Source organism: Rutilus rutilus, assembly GCF_951802725.1.
Source record: "Rutilus rutilus genome assembly, chromosome: 7".
In the NCBI taxonomy this organism is placed as follows: Eukaryota; Metazoa; Chordata; class Actinopteri; order Cypriniformes; family Leuciscidae; genus Rutilus; species Rutilus rutilus.
In genome coordinates, this window is record NC_140221.1 from 6,936,819 (window position 1) to 6,954,745 (window position 17,927).

The window sequence follows — 17,927 nt, forward strand, 5'->3', positions numbered from 1 at the left end:
CACACCTCACACCCGCCCTGATGTGCACTTCACACATCCACCATCACCTCCTGCAACTCCTCTCCTCCCCCCTTCTGCCATCCAACCTGAGCTTAAGGTCTGTGTGGAGGACGTGAGCAGAGTCTTCAAAAAACAGAAGACTAGGAAAGCTTCAGGCCCAGACGGCATCTCATCTGCTTGTCTAAAAGCCTGTGCTGACCAACTGGCCCCAGTCTTCACGCAGATCTTCAACAGATCATTGGAGCAGTGTGAAGTTCCCTGCTGCTTCAAACGCTCCACTATCATTCCGGTTCCCAAAAAAACTAAAATCACTGGACTTAATGACTACAGACCTGTCGCTCTCACGTCTGTGGTCATGAAGTCGTTTGAAAGACTGGTGTTGGCCTATCTGAAGGACATCACCGGACCCCTGATGGATCCCCTTCAGTTTGCTTACAGAGCAAACAGGTCTGTGGATGATGCAGTCAACATGGGACTGCACTATATCCTGCAACATCTTGACAGACCTGGGACTTATGCACGGATCTTATTTGTGGACTTCAGTTCGGCCTTCAATACCATCATCCCTGATCTTCTCACAGCCAAACTGACTCAGCTCTCCATGCCATCCACAATCTGTCAGTGGATCTCCAGCTTCCTGACGGACCGGCAGCAGCTAGTGAGACTGGGGAAACTCACATCCAGGACCCTCACCATCAGCACTGGCGCCCCCCAAGGGTGCGTTCTCTCCCCACTGCTCTTCTCCCTGTACACTAATGACTGCACTTCTAAAGACCCCTCTGTCAAGCTCCTGAAATTTGCAGACGACACCACTGTCAACGGTCTCATCCAAAATGGTGACGAGTCTGCTTACAGACTGGGGGTTGAACAGCTGGCTGTCTGGTGCAGCTATAACAACCTTGAGCTGAACACACTCAAAACAGTGGAGATGATCGTGGACTTCAGGAGAAAACCCCCAGCACTCCCTCCTCTCACCATCATGAACAGCTCTGTGGAAGCAGTGGAGTCATTCAGGTTCCTGGGCTCTACCATCTCCCAGGACCTGAAGTGGGCAAATCACATTGACTCCATTGTGAAAAAGGCCCAGCAGAGACTGTACTTCCTTCGCCAGCTGAAGAAGTTCAATCTGCCACAGGAGCTGCTGATCCAGTTCTACTCAGCCGTCATTGAGTCTGTCTTAAGCACTTCCATCACTGTCTGGTTTGGTTCAGCTACCAAATCGGACATCAGGAGACTACAACGGACAGTCCGGACTGCAGAGAGGATTATTGGTGCCCCCCTGCCAACCCTCCAGGACCTGTACTCTTCCAGAGTGAGGAAGAGAGCAGGTAAAATCATCACAGACTCCACTCACCCTGGACACCCCCTGTTTGAACTGTTACCGTCAGGACGGCGACACAGATCACTGGCCACAAGAACTTCCAGGCACAGGAACAGTTTCTTTCCACAGGCCATTTCCCTTCTGAACACTTAACATGCCCCCCAAAGCATATGCCTGTAAGTGCAATACTCCCACTGTCTAGTGCAATAAACTCAGGTGATATTTATATCTTATTATTCATACTACTCAAAATACTGTAAATATGTTTATAATCTGTAACATGCGCTAGACTCCCACTGTCTAGTGTAATATTCTCTAATTCAGGTGATATTTATATTATTCATACTACTCAAAATACTGTAAATATGTTCATAATCTGTAAATGTTTATTCAGACTAAACCCAACTGTGACCCTACTTTTTTACTTCTATACTATTTTTATTTATTTTTTATATATTTTCATTCTTAGAATTTGTATTACTATGTTCTTGTTGTATTTGTATTTGTATATGTGCACTGGAAGCTTCAGTACCAAGAAAAATTCCTTGTGGGTGCAAGCACACTTGGCAATAAAGCTCTTTCTGATTCTGATTCTGATTCTGATTCTGATTCTGATTAAATGTGATTTACTATTTTCCATTGCGCATGCATTACATACTATTTTGTATTATAGTGTGCAGGGTACATCGTATCATATTCATCATTTGTTCATTATCATACATAACGTTAACTACACTTACTGTAAAATGTTAAACACATAACTATTTCTGGAATTTTCGATGTGTATTTCCTCATCAGGGTTTGTGGAAGGAGGAAGTATTTGGTGCAGGTCGCCCCTCCCACAGTCATAGTCCATATAACTCTATAAACCCCAGCGGTGATCAGATCATAACAGCTCAGATCATAACAGCTCAGATCATAACTCTGTTCTGCAGGATGGCTGAATCTTATGTGCGACATGTGGAGCTGTTGGGCTTTGAGAAAAGATTCTATCCTAGCCAGCACTATGTAAGTAAACTACTCCAAAATCAGCATTTCACATATGATATTTCATATTTTACACATTATTGTGGTGCATTGACACTGTACGCTATACATAATAAACAAGTGCTATGATGATTACAATTATCACAGAGTATTTTTTCTATAAGACAAAATATATATATATTTTTTCTTCTAAAGGTGTACATGCTCCTGGTTAAATGGAGTGATCAGTCTGAAAAGCTGGTGTACAGACGCTATCCAGAAATCCACACATTTCATGTAAGTCTCTTTTTCAGTTTTCTGCAATTGAAAGTATGGTGGTAGAGTGTTACATTTCCCTTTACCTAACTGATTTAATTTTCATTGCTGCAAGCATTTCCTGTATTTGTAGTCGCGCTTTGTCACATTTATATAGAAGTATGGTAACGCTTTACAATAAGGACCCATTAGGACATTAACTAACATTAGTTAACAATGAGCAATACATTTGTTACAGTATTATACAGTAATACAAACTATTCATTATTAGGTCCAAACCATTAAAGGGATACTCAAAAAAATGTCAATTCTGCCATCATATATACTCACCCTCATGTTGTTTCAATCCTTTATGAATTTCTTTCTTCTGCTGAACAGAAAGGAAGATATTTAGAAGAATGTCAGTAACCAGACAGTTTCTGGTCTCATTGGTTTCCATAATAGGAAAAAAATATACTATGGAAGTCAATGAGACCAGAAACTGTCTGGTTACTGATATTCTTCTAAATATCTTCCTTTCTGTTCAGCAGAAGAAAGAAATTCATAAAGGATTGAAACAACATGAGGGTGAGTGTATGAGTATCCCTTTAAATAAACAACTTTTGGTTTAAAAAATGTATTAGGAAATATTTGCAATTAACAATAACTAAGATTAATAAAAGCATTTTTCATTGTTTGTTCATGTTAACTAATTAACAAATGGAACTTTATTGTAAACTTTTACTGAATGTTTTTCTGCAACATGTAATCAGTCTGCAACAATAGATAAAATTGAATGCAAAAGTTTGTTTTTTTGACAAAAAAATTTCCTTTACAGAAAACGATAAAGGAAATGTTCCCTATTGAGGCAGGAGACATTGACGCAAATGACAGAATCATTCCCACATTACCAGGTACTTTACTGTCACTTTTTACAGTAAATGTCTTTCAGAAAGAAAAAATGTTGCATCATAAATGATTTACCAGGTTAACAGCAGCTAAAGACTTACCAGCCAGCAATAAGTATGTCATCATGGTGTGACAGTTTCATTTTTCAGAAAATACAGAAGTAAGTTTTCGGTCTCAGTGTTCCTATCAGAAGAGGAAACACCTGCTTCAGGTCAAGCATATCAGTCTGTATCATGAAAGCTGCCTAACACGTTATGTTAAAACCTTTTCTATTGGCATGTAATACCAAGATTTGTCTTCTTGTTTTTTTTTTTTTTTAGTCTTGAGTTTCAGTTCTGCAAACTATTTAGGGGATATTGCAACGGATGCTAATAAGCTGTACTTTCTTTGGACTTTCCAATGTGGCAGGAAAGATACAGACAGGCTATTGTAACATAAAAAGTGTTTTAAAAGAGTTTGTGCAACATGGTCATACCACAGTTCCTGTATTAAGACAACACAAGTGAAACATTCCATCTGAAGATCGAACTGAGCCTTTTTCTTCTCTCCATTCTGTCACCTGATGGAGTTTTGGTTCCTTGCCACTGTCACCTTTGGCTTGCTAATATTCAACAATATTATTGATCAGCTTGCATAGACACCATTATATGAGACCTGAAATGAGCTGGACGATGACATCACTGTTTTCTCCAGAGTGGCTATTTATATATATATTTTGTTTAATTTTTCATTTATATATCATGCGTCTGAGATGCGTCTCTCTGTAGGCAAGGGCGTGGTTAGCTGGTACCTCAGGGTACCACAACTTCCAATAGGAAAATTCAACTGCAGTAGCCACCGTTCAACCTGAAGAGGGCAGCACTCAGACGTCTTTACACCATATATTGTTGAATTAAAACACTTTAAACCCAAAATGTCACAAAAAAATGACTTGAATCAATGACCAGCATTAATAAAGCCCCAGTCTTACAGATCATTAACTAAAAAAAAGTTGTTTTAGTGTTTAGTTACCCTTTAAGCAGGACTGTCACGCTATTTTCTACCAGATCGGTAAATATAGTCGAGATGAAGGTGACTTGACGATCTGTAATTCAATCTCTCTCAGCTCCTAAATGGCTGGACAACCAGAAAACGACCGAGACGAGGCAGGTGACTCTCGCTGAATACTTTCGTTCCCTTCTCAACCTGCCGAAGAAGATCTCTCGCTGTCAGCTCATTTGTGACTTCTTCAAAATGCGGCTTGAAGATGAAACTCCACCAGCACCACACCCGTAAGACTGTCTGCTTAAACTCAGAGATGTGGAATAGTGGTTCACGTTCTTCTAATGCTGTAAACCATAGTGGTTATATGGGCAATGCTCAAATATTGCTCAAGATGTTTGCATCATGTTCCCTCACATTCTGTTCTTACGGGAAAACATGACTAGCTGCCGATTCTTATGAATTTGTACGATGTCAATCTTACAAAGATGTTTGATTGTTAGAAAAACATACCCGTCATTGGGGTGTAAGCAGATCGAAGGAAAATGTACAAACGAGATCGTACGAATTCATATATGAATTATCCACCAATTTGCCAAAACGTAAAATAGTTACGAATTGCCGTGAGATTGTGCTGTCCCTCCTGTGTTGTATCCTATCTGCTTTGTACTATAAACTAAAAAGGCCAAAAAAAGATCTTTTAAGAATTTAAGAATGCAGTATTTTCAGAAATATATTTCTTTCTATAGATACAAAAGAAACGAGACCTTCATTATGTCCACAAATAGAGCACGGAGCAACACCACATCAGGTGAGATCAGCTTTCCTGTTTCCTAATATGCCAAAATACCTCATGCCATTTCCCGACAGGTTTTATATCTGCTGTTTTTTGTTCAGAAATCACAGGGCCAATTATGCTTGAGAGCTACAGAGTGATCGCAGACTACAGCAAGAGCTCAAAGTACGAGCTCACCCTAAAGATGGGAGACATGGTGGACATTGTGGAGAAAAGCCAAAATGGTGAGGGAAAAATCTATCTATCTATCTATCTATCTATCTATCTATCTATCTATCTATCTATCTATCTATCTATCTATCTATCTATCTATCTATCTATCTATCTATCTAATTCACACACATACCTACTCATAATACCCTTATTCTCTTTCCACATTTTAGAATAACAGTAAAGTGTAAAGGTGGTCTGATGTGTGATCTGATGTTTACAGGCTGGTGGTTTTGTCAGTGTGAGTCCAAGAGAGGCTGGGTTCCTGCTTCATACTTAGAGCCACTGGATGGAGCGGATGAATCCGAGGAACCAGAGCCTAATTATGAAGGTCAGTGTGTATTGCCATAATGCCACTGATATGAGTCCCAAAACACTATTTTGGGAGCGAGTAATTGTGCTGCTTGAATTATGCTGATGATATTTACCCACAACAGGAGAGCTCTATAAAACCATTAAAGGCTATAAAGCTGCCGAAGAGGATGAGCTGACTCTCCAGGCAGGAGAGATGATTGAGGTCATCCATAAACCTCTAGATGGGTGGTGGGTGGTCAGGTATGAGTCAACTAACTTCAACTTCATGGTGTGTCATAACAATCGAAATGCTCGCAGTCATTTGATGATTCATAATTGAATCACATTCCCAAATGTCTGAAAATTGTTTTTTTCTCATGCAGGAAAGGAGACAACACAGGCTTCTACCCATCCCTGTTCCTGTGCAGGACGGGAGAGAAGAAAGAGGTGGATGCTGAGAGGAATGTGGTCAGTAGAGCAACACCACCACCAAGAAGGTACAGCAAAAATAAAACACCACATAACAATAACTGAACACTTTGGCTGATCATACTTCACAAAATATCGAAATATGTAATCATTTTTTCATTTGGGCCAACAGATCTACCATACGCAACGCCCAGAGCATCCATCCCACTGGACGTCGGCGTATCAGTCAGGACTCCTATCGGAGACAGAGCCGACGGTTCTTACAGCAGCGAGGAAGACTAAACTCCCATTCCAGTGTGACACGATCTCCACTGCAGGAGAGGAAGACAGACAGAGGTGTGTATTCTCCTTAAAGAAATATGTCTAGTGCCTTATAGTGGGACATAGCAGACAGACTTGAATAAACAAACAACCAAACACGCATACACACACACATATAAATTGAATATATATATATACACATATATTATATGAACGCAAACTTTTATGTTAGATGCGATTAATCGATTTGACAGCACTAATATATATATATATATATATATATATATATATATATATACATAATGCATTTAAAAATTAAATATAAACATTAATAAAATTAAAAAATAAAATTAAAAATTGATGTAATTATTATAATATAATGTAGAATAAAGTATATTAGCACAATATATGATAGATAAATAGATCTGGAAATAGTTATATTAAACTGGACCATTGCAAATACATAACGTCTTTTTTGTAATGTTAATGTTGTCTAATGATTGCTGCATTTACATTATATATTATATTATTTCATATACATGTACTTTTTGGTTACACTTTACAATACATTTTCATCTGTTAACATCAGTTACCAATATATTTTTACATCATTACTTGTTAGTGAATAAAAATGGTCATGCTCATAGTACATTAACTCATGTTAACTGATACAACTTTTGATCTTAAAAATGTATTAGTAAACGTTGAGATTTACATGAATTAGAATTAATAGATGCTGTAAAAGAAAAAAAATGTTGGTTTGTGATAACTAGCATAGTTCATGCATTAACAAATGTTAACAAATCAGGCCTTATTTTAGTCCTTATTGCTGTCCATTATTTCCTCACAAAGTAACTGACTGTTCACTTCATGCTTCTTTTATGTGGCTGTAAGTAACATTAATGCATTGCCCACCAGATATGTAGCTCTGGTTGATAAAAATCTCAAACCTGCTGACATACTGTATTGTGTTTGTGTTTATGTAGAGAACATTGCAAAATCCGGCTCTCCTCAAGCAGAAGAACTGGGTAAAAGTATCCCAGTCATTCCTCCTCGGCCCAGTCCTCAGCTCATTCTGGAGCGCTGCACTGAGAACACATGCAAGAGAGTCAGCATGCATGAGGCCGACTGAGATAATGTGCTAATAATGTTAACAGGCATTCAGATACTTGTATATACAAATAATCTGTTCATTCCTGCTTAGCCCAGAACCTGTTATAAGCTATGTTTGTGTGTGTACCATGTATCATGACTTACTGTGTATAACCCTATTTTTAATGTTTCTATAAACAGTGATAAATAAATAAATACATATTCAATTGCAAATGAAATGCGTGGTGATATGAAGTCAAAAAGAAATTCCCTTGTTGCTGTGAGATGGCCAGATTTGACAGCATTTGATCACACCATTACACAAATCACTTTTAAGAAGTGTTTTCTCAACATTGCCACATAGCAACGCCTGATTTCCTTATTTACATGCAATGCATGGATTTCCCAACTTTTTTGGAACCTAATATATTTACTTGAAGTAAGCGCTTAGAAGTTAATAAATTTGATGAAGTCAATAATAATAATAATAATAATAAATAATAATTTAATTAAGTTCACAGTTCTCTGATCTAGGTTAATGGTCACATGACATGCAGGTAAACAAATCTTTTTCAGTGAATGTTTTATTGTAATTGTTTTTATTTTAAAGGTATTTTATTTGAATTTTAAATGTGTATGACTTAATTACTTAATAGCTTTTGATTAAACTCACTTGAACCCCCTTGCAGTTCCATTATGAACCCCAGTCTGGGAAACCCTGACGTATCCTACTTGATGAGTAGGCCTAATATTTAATACACTGCATATTGTTGAAAACAAAGGAATATATTTTTCTTCTCTTTATATTTATATATTGATTTTTACATCAATATGGTAAGCTACAAGATCATCCTATTTAAATCAATGATAAACGAGTTTGGTCAAAAGTTATCTAAAAGTAATCAAAAAAGTAGTCAGAATACATTACCTAAAACGAATAATATAGATTACGTAACCAACCACAATTTTGTTATGTAATTTGGAATCAGTAAAACCAATCTCTGGTAAAACACTTACTTGATAACACGGGAAACGTCCGTCACCTACAGGTTATTTCGAACATTACACTACTAGTTTGTATGCACGTCATGCGTCATACGTCAGTGCGCGCCGAGACTGTCATGGCCGCCTCCATAGAAAACATGTTAGAGCAGCATAAAAAACAGAGTGGACTTTATTCACATTATATTACCGTTTATTTTTTATTTCGCTGTTTACAGATGTACAGATATGCGCATGTCTGAATCATATTATGTGACAAGAAGTATTTGAAACAACTTGACAAATATATTACAGAGGATTTTCCGATCTTTGAGCGGTGAGTAACTGTAACGAGTTCACCTCCAAACAAAATAGAGTACAACAATACTCTGGTGTGATATGCTAATACAGTGTTGATATATATATATCGTAGTAGTGAAACTCATGTACCGTGGTATTTACAAGGTACACCATGGTACCTCTAAGAATACAATGGTGCCATGTCCAGAAAATAATGGTAGTATTACGTTTTGTAATGCTATTACCACATTTATGGTATTTACATGCTGTTTCCAAAGTACGTCAGAGAATATGGAATTGACATGGTACATGTCCAAAAAAAAATAGAAAAAATAATTCATACCATTTGTTAGTGTTGGAAAATTCTCTTCATTTGCTTAATATTCAGTATTCGTATTAAGTATATCAGAATTTATTTTGTATTTTATACAGGCGACTGTCACAATGGCTTTAGTCAACATGCGCTCCTGTGGCCGTCCTGGTTTTCATCTGTGTCTCCGTGCGTATGCCACACGACCCATTGGCTCCCCGAGGAAGCGGGAGCAGCAGGATGACACCCCTGTGTTCCAGTATGTGGGTCAGCACAGGAAGCCCCAAGAGAAGGTGTTTGTGTGGGGCTTCAGCTACACGGGAGCTTTAGGGATCCCAAGCTTTGTTGTGCCGGACAGTGGCAGGAAAAAGCCCAGGAAGTACCAGCTCACACCGTACCGTCTGGATACTGAACAGAAGGTTATGTCCTACCCTAGCTGTAACAAAAATTGCCAAAAATATTTGGAATGGGTTTTCTATTTTTTACACTAATGTTTTTAACTACATTTTCTTTCATTGCAAATTCAAAGCCATATACATAGACAACAGCCATAAACATAATAAACATACCATAAAAAATTAAAATAATAATGATAGTAATAATATTATTATAATAATAATAAAATGTAACCCTCAAAGATACAACTTAATTCCATCAAGTATGGTCAGCCACATATTGACATTTTCTTCTTTTGCACCATTACATCGAGCCACTGATAGTTCCATATATGCAATGTCCAAGAACTCCATATACCACTGTTTTAAAGATAAGACCTGGGCATTCTTCCATCGCTGAGAGATCATCTTCTTTGCTGCTGTAAGTCCTACAAGCCATATGCGTTTGTCTTTATCGTAAAATACAAGGTTGAGCTATCATTCAATAACACAACTTAAGAAATTTCTATTTAATAACCCAGACAAAGCCTATGAAATAGCTTCCCAAAAGTTATAAACTACATTCACAAGACCAAACCACACTTGGCTGTTGAGAGCACCATTGACAGTTTGGTAAAGAAGACCTCTTAACCTGAAAAAGTTTCCAAGGTGCAATATAATCGATGAACAAAGTTAAAATTAATATTTTGATGATTTGGATTTCTGGCAGCTGACGTCAAATTATTCCATACAGTATTCCCATCAATGTCAGACTGTGGAATCTTAAGATCTTTACTCCATAGATAATTAATTAAAGTTTTTTTTTATTTTTTTGTCTTTTATGCTCACCAAAGCTGCATTTATTTGATAAAAAAAGTATTATTGTGAAATATTATTACTTATTTTACTTAAAGTCAATAATTGTATCCCTTAAAACTCATCTTTGATCACCAAAATTACATATTTAAAAATGTTTTCCTCCTTCATTCCTTAAAACAGCTTGAATGCAACTCTACACCCTTGCCTCAATTAGTTTACATGGTTCTATGAATATGCAAATTAGCCATGTTTTTGCCGTGTTTTTGAGACTGTCTTTGGTTCACTGCAGTTTTAAAGAGAAAATTCTCAGCAATGGTGCCGACTTATGAATTTGCTCATGGTTTCTCTTAAAGCACATTAAAAACACCACATAGACATATAAACAACATTAAAAGCTTGATTTTCCCCACAGGGGGACTTTAATAATTTGTTTCTTTTTCAGGATTCTTTGATGAATAGAAAGTTTAAAAGAGCAGCATCTATTTGAAATAGAAATCTTTTGTAACATTATAAATCTCTTTACTGTCACTGTTGATCCATTTAATGCATCCTTGCTGAATAAAAGCATTAATTTCTTTAAAAAACAACAACTCAATGGTAGTGTATGTGTTTTTTTGGTAGATTTCCTCAGCAGCCTGTGGATATGGCTTCACCTTACTGGCCTGTAATACCAAAGATCTGACCAAACTCTGGGGCATGGGCCTAAACAAAGATTCCCAGCTGGGCTTTCAACGTACTCAACATGACCGAAGTAAGAAACCCCACAATCCCATTGCATTCCTGTTAGTAACTCATATGCTCTTGGTGAAAACTACCCATACAAGCAAGTTCCAGTTATACCAGAAGCATCAGAATGCACTCTATATCACTGGGAACTTCAAAAAGTACTGTAGAGCCCCTGTACTTTTTTTTAGGGAAGTAGGTTTGTTACGTTAAAAAGTGTTTTTTTGAGTTCTGGTCTGACGTTTGAGGGTAGTGAAAGTGTTCACTTCCTGGGAAGATTCATGTTCTGGCTGATGTTGATGATCCATTCTGTTCTTCTTTGATGGAATGAGTTTCCAACCTTCACCCAATCTACTGGGACCAGTACAACGTTCAAGAAACAACCTTTTCCTTAAGCACTTTCTTTCCTAAATCAAGTGCTTTGTCTTGTGTTTGTAGATAAAAGTTATGAGTATGTCCTGGAACCGTCTCCCGTGTCTCTCCCGCTGCTGAACCCTCAGGAGACACGAGTGCTGCAGGTCTCATGCGGACGCGCTCATTCTCTGGTGCTCACTGACTCTGAGGGAGGTGAGAAAAGTTACCCATGTTTCCATCCAATGTTGCAAACTTGAATATTAAAAAGTCAAAATATTTTGCCATTTTTGGATGTTTTGGAGTGCATGTTGAGGAATTTATTCGGTAAATGTGTTTCCATCATAGTTTATGCACGTCTTATTCTATATAATTCTCTCCTCCCATAAATTTTGCGTCTGAGAGGGAAACTCCTGCATATGCAATAATGTCAGCCGCAAAAATAACCCTGTCCATCCCTTTTCAGTGCTAATTTTTCACTGCGTGTCTTTAGTAAATCCTGACAGTAGCTTTTTTAACATCAAAAGAGTGCTTGCCCTTAGTGTGAAGATTTATTATCATTTATAGAGCACTTTTTTTTTCATTCATTTTTCACTCAAGTTGTAAAGATGTAGTTACAGGTGTTCAGATTCAGTAGATGAATTAGAGGAGATATTCCTGTCCAAGCATTTAGATGCCTTAAACTGCAATCATTTCTATTTCAAATTAAATTAAATTGTGCTGTAGCGTGATGAGTACTTCATGTCTCTCGTTCTCTGTCTCTCTCATTAGTTTTCAGCATGGGCAATAATGCTTATGGGCAGTGTGGGAGGAAGATTGTGGAGGATGAAGTGTACAGGTTTGTCCTTCAGCAACATATGTCCAATATTCTGCACCAAAGGAAACTACTTCACATTATGATTGATTTTCCTGGATCCCAGTAGCCTTGAATTATCCACTGTGCATAACTTTGATATGCTATATTTTGTGATTAGCTTAGAGTGAAATGATTATTCAGTATAATGGGGAATTGGGTTTATAATTCATTTATAATAATGTTCAGCAACATCAGAGGCAATATTATCAACTCAAACACAGGCCATTTTCATCCAAGCAGAGAACGTTATGTTCTAGTATACATGCTCTTGTTTCCTTTGCTAATATCCACATATTCCTGAGCATATGGGTTAAGCTGCTTTTTTTCTACCTGAAAACTTGTTTAAGAATAGGATTTCTGTCTAATGGCTGTCCTTTTCCTATATTCCCTGCAGTGGCAGTCATCTTGTTCACAAGATTGAGGGTTTTGACAGTCGAGTCACCCAGGTATGTGATGACATGATATGATATGTTGGTTATTCATATGTGATGGTAAAGACAACGATATCAACATTGAAATCATTTGATGCATAATATATTGTTTGCAAGTCACAACATTTTTATTAGTAATAATAGTTCCTATTAACCCTCTGGTGCTGTTCATTCATTTTTTACTTCATCATAATGGTGCGAAACTTGTCACTTGCTGTCTGAACACACACACACACACACACACACACACACACACACACACACACACACACACACACACACACACACACACACACACACACACACACACACACACACACACACACACACACACACACACACACACACAAATATATCATGGACATGATTGAAAAAGGTTAAATGGTCCTGAAAAAAAAATCTCGTATTGTTCGCAGTCAAAAATGACCGCATTGGAAATGAATGGGAGACGAATTTCATCTATTCGAAATGTTTGGTACTGCGCACAAACAAATTCTTTGAGATATCAACTTCAAATTCGGAACACAGCTTGTTTCGATTCATGGCTTTGATTTTCTCTCAGCTTTAGAGTAAAATATATTTTGGAAAATGTATATTTCATAAAAAAATTGTAAATGGTATTTTTGTGCTTTTTTCATAACAATAAATGTAAAATTGTATAACTTTTTTCAAGTTCACTTTTTACAATTATTTTCACTTTCAGCTTCAAGTGTCTTCTTTAAAAAGAGACCAAACTTTAGTCTGTGCACTAAATCATTCTAAATATATTTATTTTACAACTTAAAAAGATTTCAATTGGAAATGTAATTTTCAGGTCCAAGCTCAAAAAGTGAATAAATGGATTATAACTATTGCATAAATATCATTTTGTACCATAAAACCACCTAAAAGAACTATTTTTTTTTTTTTTTTTATAAAACTGAAATATAGTACAAGCATTTAATTGAAATAAAAACAAATTTCAGCCATTTTTGACTGACACGCGAACAGTATCAAATGGTTCATCTACTTAATGTTCCCAAATTTCTCTCACGTTTTCTTCTTTTTTTGGACATTCACCAATATAACCTTAATTTAAGCAAAATATGATGTATTATTATTTTCCTTTGAATCTGGGTTGAGATATGTCTTTGTGAGATTCACTCCAGCTGTCCTGCTCCTCTCGTCCTGTAGGTGGCTTGTGGGCAGGATCACAGTTTGTTTCTAACAGAAACAGAAACAGTGTATGCCTGTGGGTGGGGGGCAGATGGACAAACAGGTTTGTTTCACCATCCGTCTGTCATTATCTCTGACCGTCTCTTTTATTTCACTCCCTCTTTTTTGTTGCACTCCATTATTAAACCTGCCTAAAGGCGTTTTCTAAAAACTGTATCCAGACAACACTAGGTGACTCATTGCTGAGAACATGTGAGCCTTCCCTCACAATTAATGTCTCTGGAATGTATTTTAAGGTCTGGGCCATCACAACAAGGCCTCCTGTCCGGTGCCCGTCGGAGGAGATCTGGCTGGGGTCAAAGTTCAACAGGTGACCACATATGGAGACTGTAGTTTGGCCGTGTCCACAGATGGGCAGGTTTTTGGTTGGGGAAACTCTGAGTACCTGCAGCTGGCCTCTGTCACTGAGGCCACACAGGTAAAGAGGTCAACACACACACGCACAACAACTGGCAAACAAATACCAGAAATGAAGTGACCATTCACTGTTATTGAATTATCCTGATATGCACATAAAAGTATGTGTAAAAACAACAGTACCAGGCTGTGCAGCTCATTTGTAAAGCCTGATTTCCAGATTAGCTCGCCGCGGCTGCTGCCCCTCAGGGGTCTGGGTCGAGTCAGACAGGCGGCATGTGGAGGAACACAGGTGGCTGTACTGAACGGTAAGATTACAGTCTTATTGAGGCATAACATCCTAGAGTTTCCTGGAACAATTCATTACACTTGCAAAAAAAACTAAAAACATTGTACCATTGTGTTCTCTGAAGTACAATATAAATAGTACATAAATATTATTTAGTACCATACTTTGTAATCATTTACATTACATTTATATCTAGTTCAGTCAAGAAACTCTAGATCTGCAAGCTGTCTCACTATAACCACAAGCCTCTTCTGATTCTGCAGCCAATGAGATTGCTTGCTTAACATTCATACAGTCTGGTTCAGTGTTTGCTGTAAGCTAGTCCTGCAGCGTGCTATCAAGAGTTCCTCTGAAACTCCTCCACCTCCCCCAGCTCCACCTGCCTAGATCCGCTACAGGATTTATATGTATATTCCAGTGTTCATTTCGTTCCAGTTTTATTGAGATGAAAACGAGATGAGAACTAAATAAAAACCAGGTTTGAATGACAAAAACTACGACGAAAATCTATTGACATTTTCGGCAACGAACAAAAACTAGACGAAAATGTTCGGTAGGGACGATTTGGGAAGAGATCCAGTCAGAACTGATGTCCTGCGTCTGTGGTAGATGCGCACATTTGAACTGTTACGTGCTGCTCTACCCTGAGGGACTTAAAATGTCTCATAAAACAAAATTTACTTCAAAAATGTAAACGTCTGGGAGAAAGAGAAGAGCAGACATAGGGATAGATCTGAATAATAGTGACGACGCAAAAGAGCGCTCTATTCGGTACGGTTTTCTGTGCGTTCACACACACCCGAAGCGAATTGAGCTTCTCTTTCTTTTCTTTCCTGAATGGACAAATACACACAACATAATGTCTGATGTCCGTTTTGGAGAGTATTCACGTAAACACAGTCGTTTATGTTTTTACAAAACGTAAATAGTTGTGAGAAGAATATCGGATGTGCACTTGACGCAATTGGATCCGCACATTTGGTCTTAAAGTGACAGTGTGTAAAAACCTAATGCCGTCTGTGCACTTAATATTAATCGAACAACAAAAGAAAAAGAGAAAAGCATCACTGATTTTAATAGCTTTAATAAGGATTAATTATACTTAATTCATACATATAAATGTGTTTGCTTGAAAGAATAAAGAATGATGTATGCAAGTTCAAGTTGTTATAAAGAATGCACATTCATTCAGGAGAAGTGGTTTTATTTAATTTTAAGATGTTTTTATGTCACAGCAGTTAAATCTGTGTCTCTATTGCATGTTCAAACTTTTAAAATCATTCATATTAACAGGTTAATAGATGTTTTCTCTGGGACTATATAATCATGGGTTTGGAAATTTTAGAGAAATTCTAAATGAATGCATTACAATTTAACTAAACCCATTAGATTTTAGTCGACTAAATCTACTGTAGATCACGACACTGTAGTGACACCATGCCAGGTTTTGCCTTGTCATAGACATAGGGTTTCCCCTATTGGGATTGTGTATATTTATCAATATTCTAAATATTTACATAATTTTTTATCAATATTCTTAATTACTCTAATATTTTATAACCAATATTCTAAATAATATTTTCAAATGGATTTGACTGTCTAACAAGTGTGTATCCCAGCTCTAAATTTCCCCCAAAAAGTATTTGACATACCACTAAAAATATAGTTTTTTTTGTGACCAATTATACAGTATCATTTTTAGAAATATCTATTTTTGTGAATCTACTTTTCCGTGCTTTACCCAAAACCCTATATATATATATAAACCAACTGAATATTTTATTTGCATATTTTAAAGACATGTTGGTTACATGGTTAATCACTTTCATAATTCAGAATGCTCAATGGGTTTTAATGTCTGAATGCATAATTGTTGAATTGTACCTGCCATACAACTATTGTGGAAAAGTACAAATTGATGTTGCTTTGTAATTTTGGCTTATGTAATGAATGAAATAATTAAATCTCTGTAGAGGAAGGAGATGTGTTTGTTTGGGGTTTTGGAATTCTGGGAAAAGGCCCAAAACTTTCAGAGTCTGCTGTCCCAGAAAGAGTGCCAGCCACATTTTTTGGGAGGTCAGAGTTCAACCCCAGTGTGAAGGTCTCGTCCATCCGCTGTGGACTCAATCACTTTGCAGCAGTCACAGGTAAAAACTTCAAGCTGAGCATTTATCTTTGCACGTAAATTCACTCAAGATATCAAGTATTGTGTAGTTATGAGATTTTAGACATTTTAAAAATGCTAACACACATTCTCCTGAAAACACCTGCTAATAGTGCTTGCATAACCATGTTGGTATTAAATCCAGCCTGTTTCCTGGCCAGCATCCATGTAAATAGAGGGCTGAGTTATTTGCTACATGAATATTGTTTTCAGATCGAGGTGAGCTGTTTGTTTGGGGTAAGAATGTGAGAGGATGTCTCGGCATTGGGAAACATGATGACCAGTATTTTCCATGGAGGGTAAGAAGCCAACAATGCAGCTTTTTTTCTTTTGACATGGAAAAGTGTGGATTTGGTTTTGCAAACTGGGGCTTCCAATTATTTTTGCGACCAAATTAATTGATTGATTATCCAAATGAATCACAGCTAACCACACATACATATTTTCTGAGAAAAGCCCCCAAATGATCACATGCTGCATTATTGCGGAAACATTAAATAGACAAAATATATCCTACTTTTAATGAATTGTTATAAATGAATGTTAAATTGACAACACTATACCCAGTAGATGTTAGATATAATCCATTTTCTGTATCCCAATGTTTGTCATTTGTTTTAGGTGACAGTGCCAGGACACGTGAAGGATGTTGCTTGCGGTGTTGACCACATGGTGGCGCTGGTCAAATCCATCATATGAGACTGTCCTTGTAGATCCAGGCTATCTTCTCTTGCACATCTCAGTGACTTCAGCGAACTCCATCAGCAAGCAAGGGTTCATTATTTCTGCATAAACTTTGGACTTGGCACTGATGAGTCTTCATGTCTCACTGCATCAAGCAAGCCAAGGATGCGTTTAAGGTAACATAGAAACAAGACACCTCCTCTGCTGTTTACAGTGTGGACTTCAAAAATAGACGCGAGTCTGACACCTAAATAACGCAAGACCTATTAAGTCTTATGTTGGCTACTTGACATTTTGGAGGTTTCCTCAATGTTTTGGTATTTCGTCATCACCTGAGGTCAACTAAAGCCACATTATCAGTGCTATTTCTGCATCTGCTTTTCTTGTAAAAAAAACCATAAGGAAGGCTACACAAATGGTATATTTATATTAAAGCACTTTTTTTGGCATGAAATGGAAGTGGAGTTATTGTGACATCAGGGTGAAACGAGTTTTGAACAAGTAAAAATGTGGGGCGGGACTTGCTTTTGTCCGTGGGGAATTGATTGGATGGTTGTGG

At 37.3% G+C, this 17,927-nt stretch overlaps 2 protein-coding genes across 2 annotated transcripts; both read left to right on the top strand.

Moving 5' to 3' along the window:
• The first annotated feature begins 2,172 nt into the window (after positions 1-2,172).
• On the top strand, positions 2,173-7,741 carry ncf1 (neutrophil cytosolic factor 1). Its single transcript, XM_084413076.1, has 11 exons — positions 2,173-2,329; positions 2,504-2,584; positions 3,381-3,456; positions 4,557-4,722; positions 5,182-5,243; positions 5,330-5,452; positions 5,662-5,769; positions 5,876-5,993; positions 6,116-6,229; positions 6,334-6,497; positions 7,409-7,741. The coding sequence occupies exons 1-11, from the start codon at positions 2,258-2,260 to the stop codon at positions 7,552-7,554; spliced, it is 1,230 nt and encodes a 409-aa protein (XP_084269202.1). The 5' UTR covers positions 2,173-2,257; the 3' UTR covers positions 7,555-7,741.
• An 870-nt stretch (positions 7,742-8,611) lies between these two features.
• rcc1l (RCC1 like) lies at positions 8,612-17,822 on the top strand. Its single transcript, XM_084413075.1, has 12 exons — positions 8,612-8,832; positions 9,228-9,524; positions 10,920-11,049; positions 11,460-11,588; positions 12,144-12,210; positions 12,623-12,674; positions 13,833-13,917; positions 14,111-14,292; positions 14,452-14,539; positions 16,494-16,667; positions 16,898-16,983; positions 17,306-17,822. Exons 2-12 carry the CDS (start codon positions 9,240-9,242, stop codon positions 17,381-17,383), a joined length of 1,356 nt encoding a protein of 451 aa, XP_084269201.1. The 5' UTR covers positions 8,612-8,832; positions 9,228-9,239; the 3' UTR covers positions 17,384-17,822.
• The last annotated feature ends 105 nt before the right edge of the window (positions 17,823-17,927 follow it).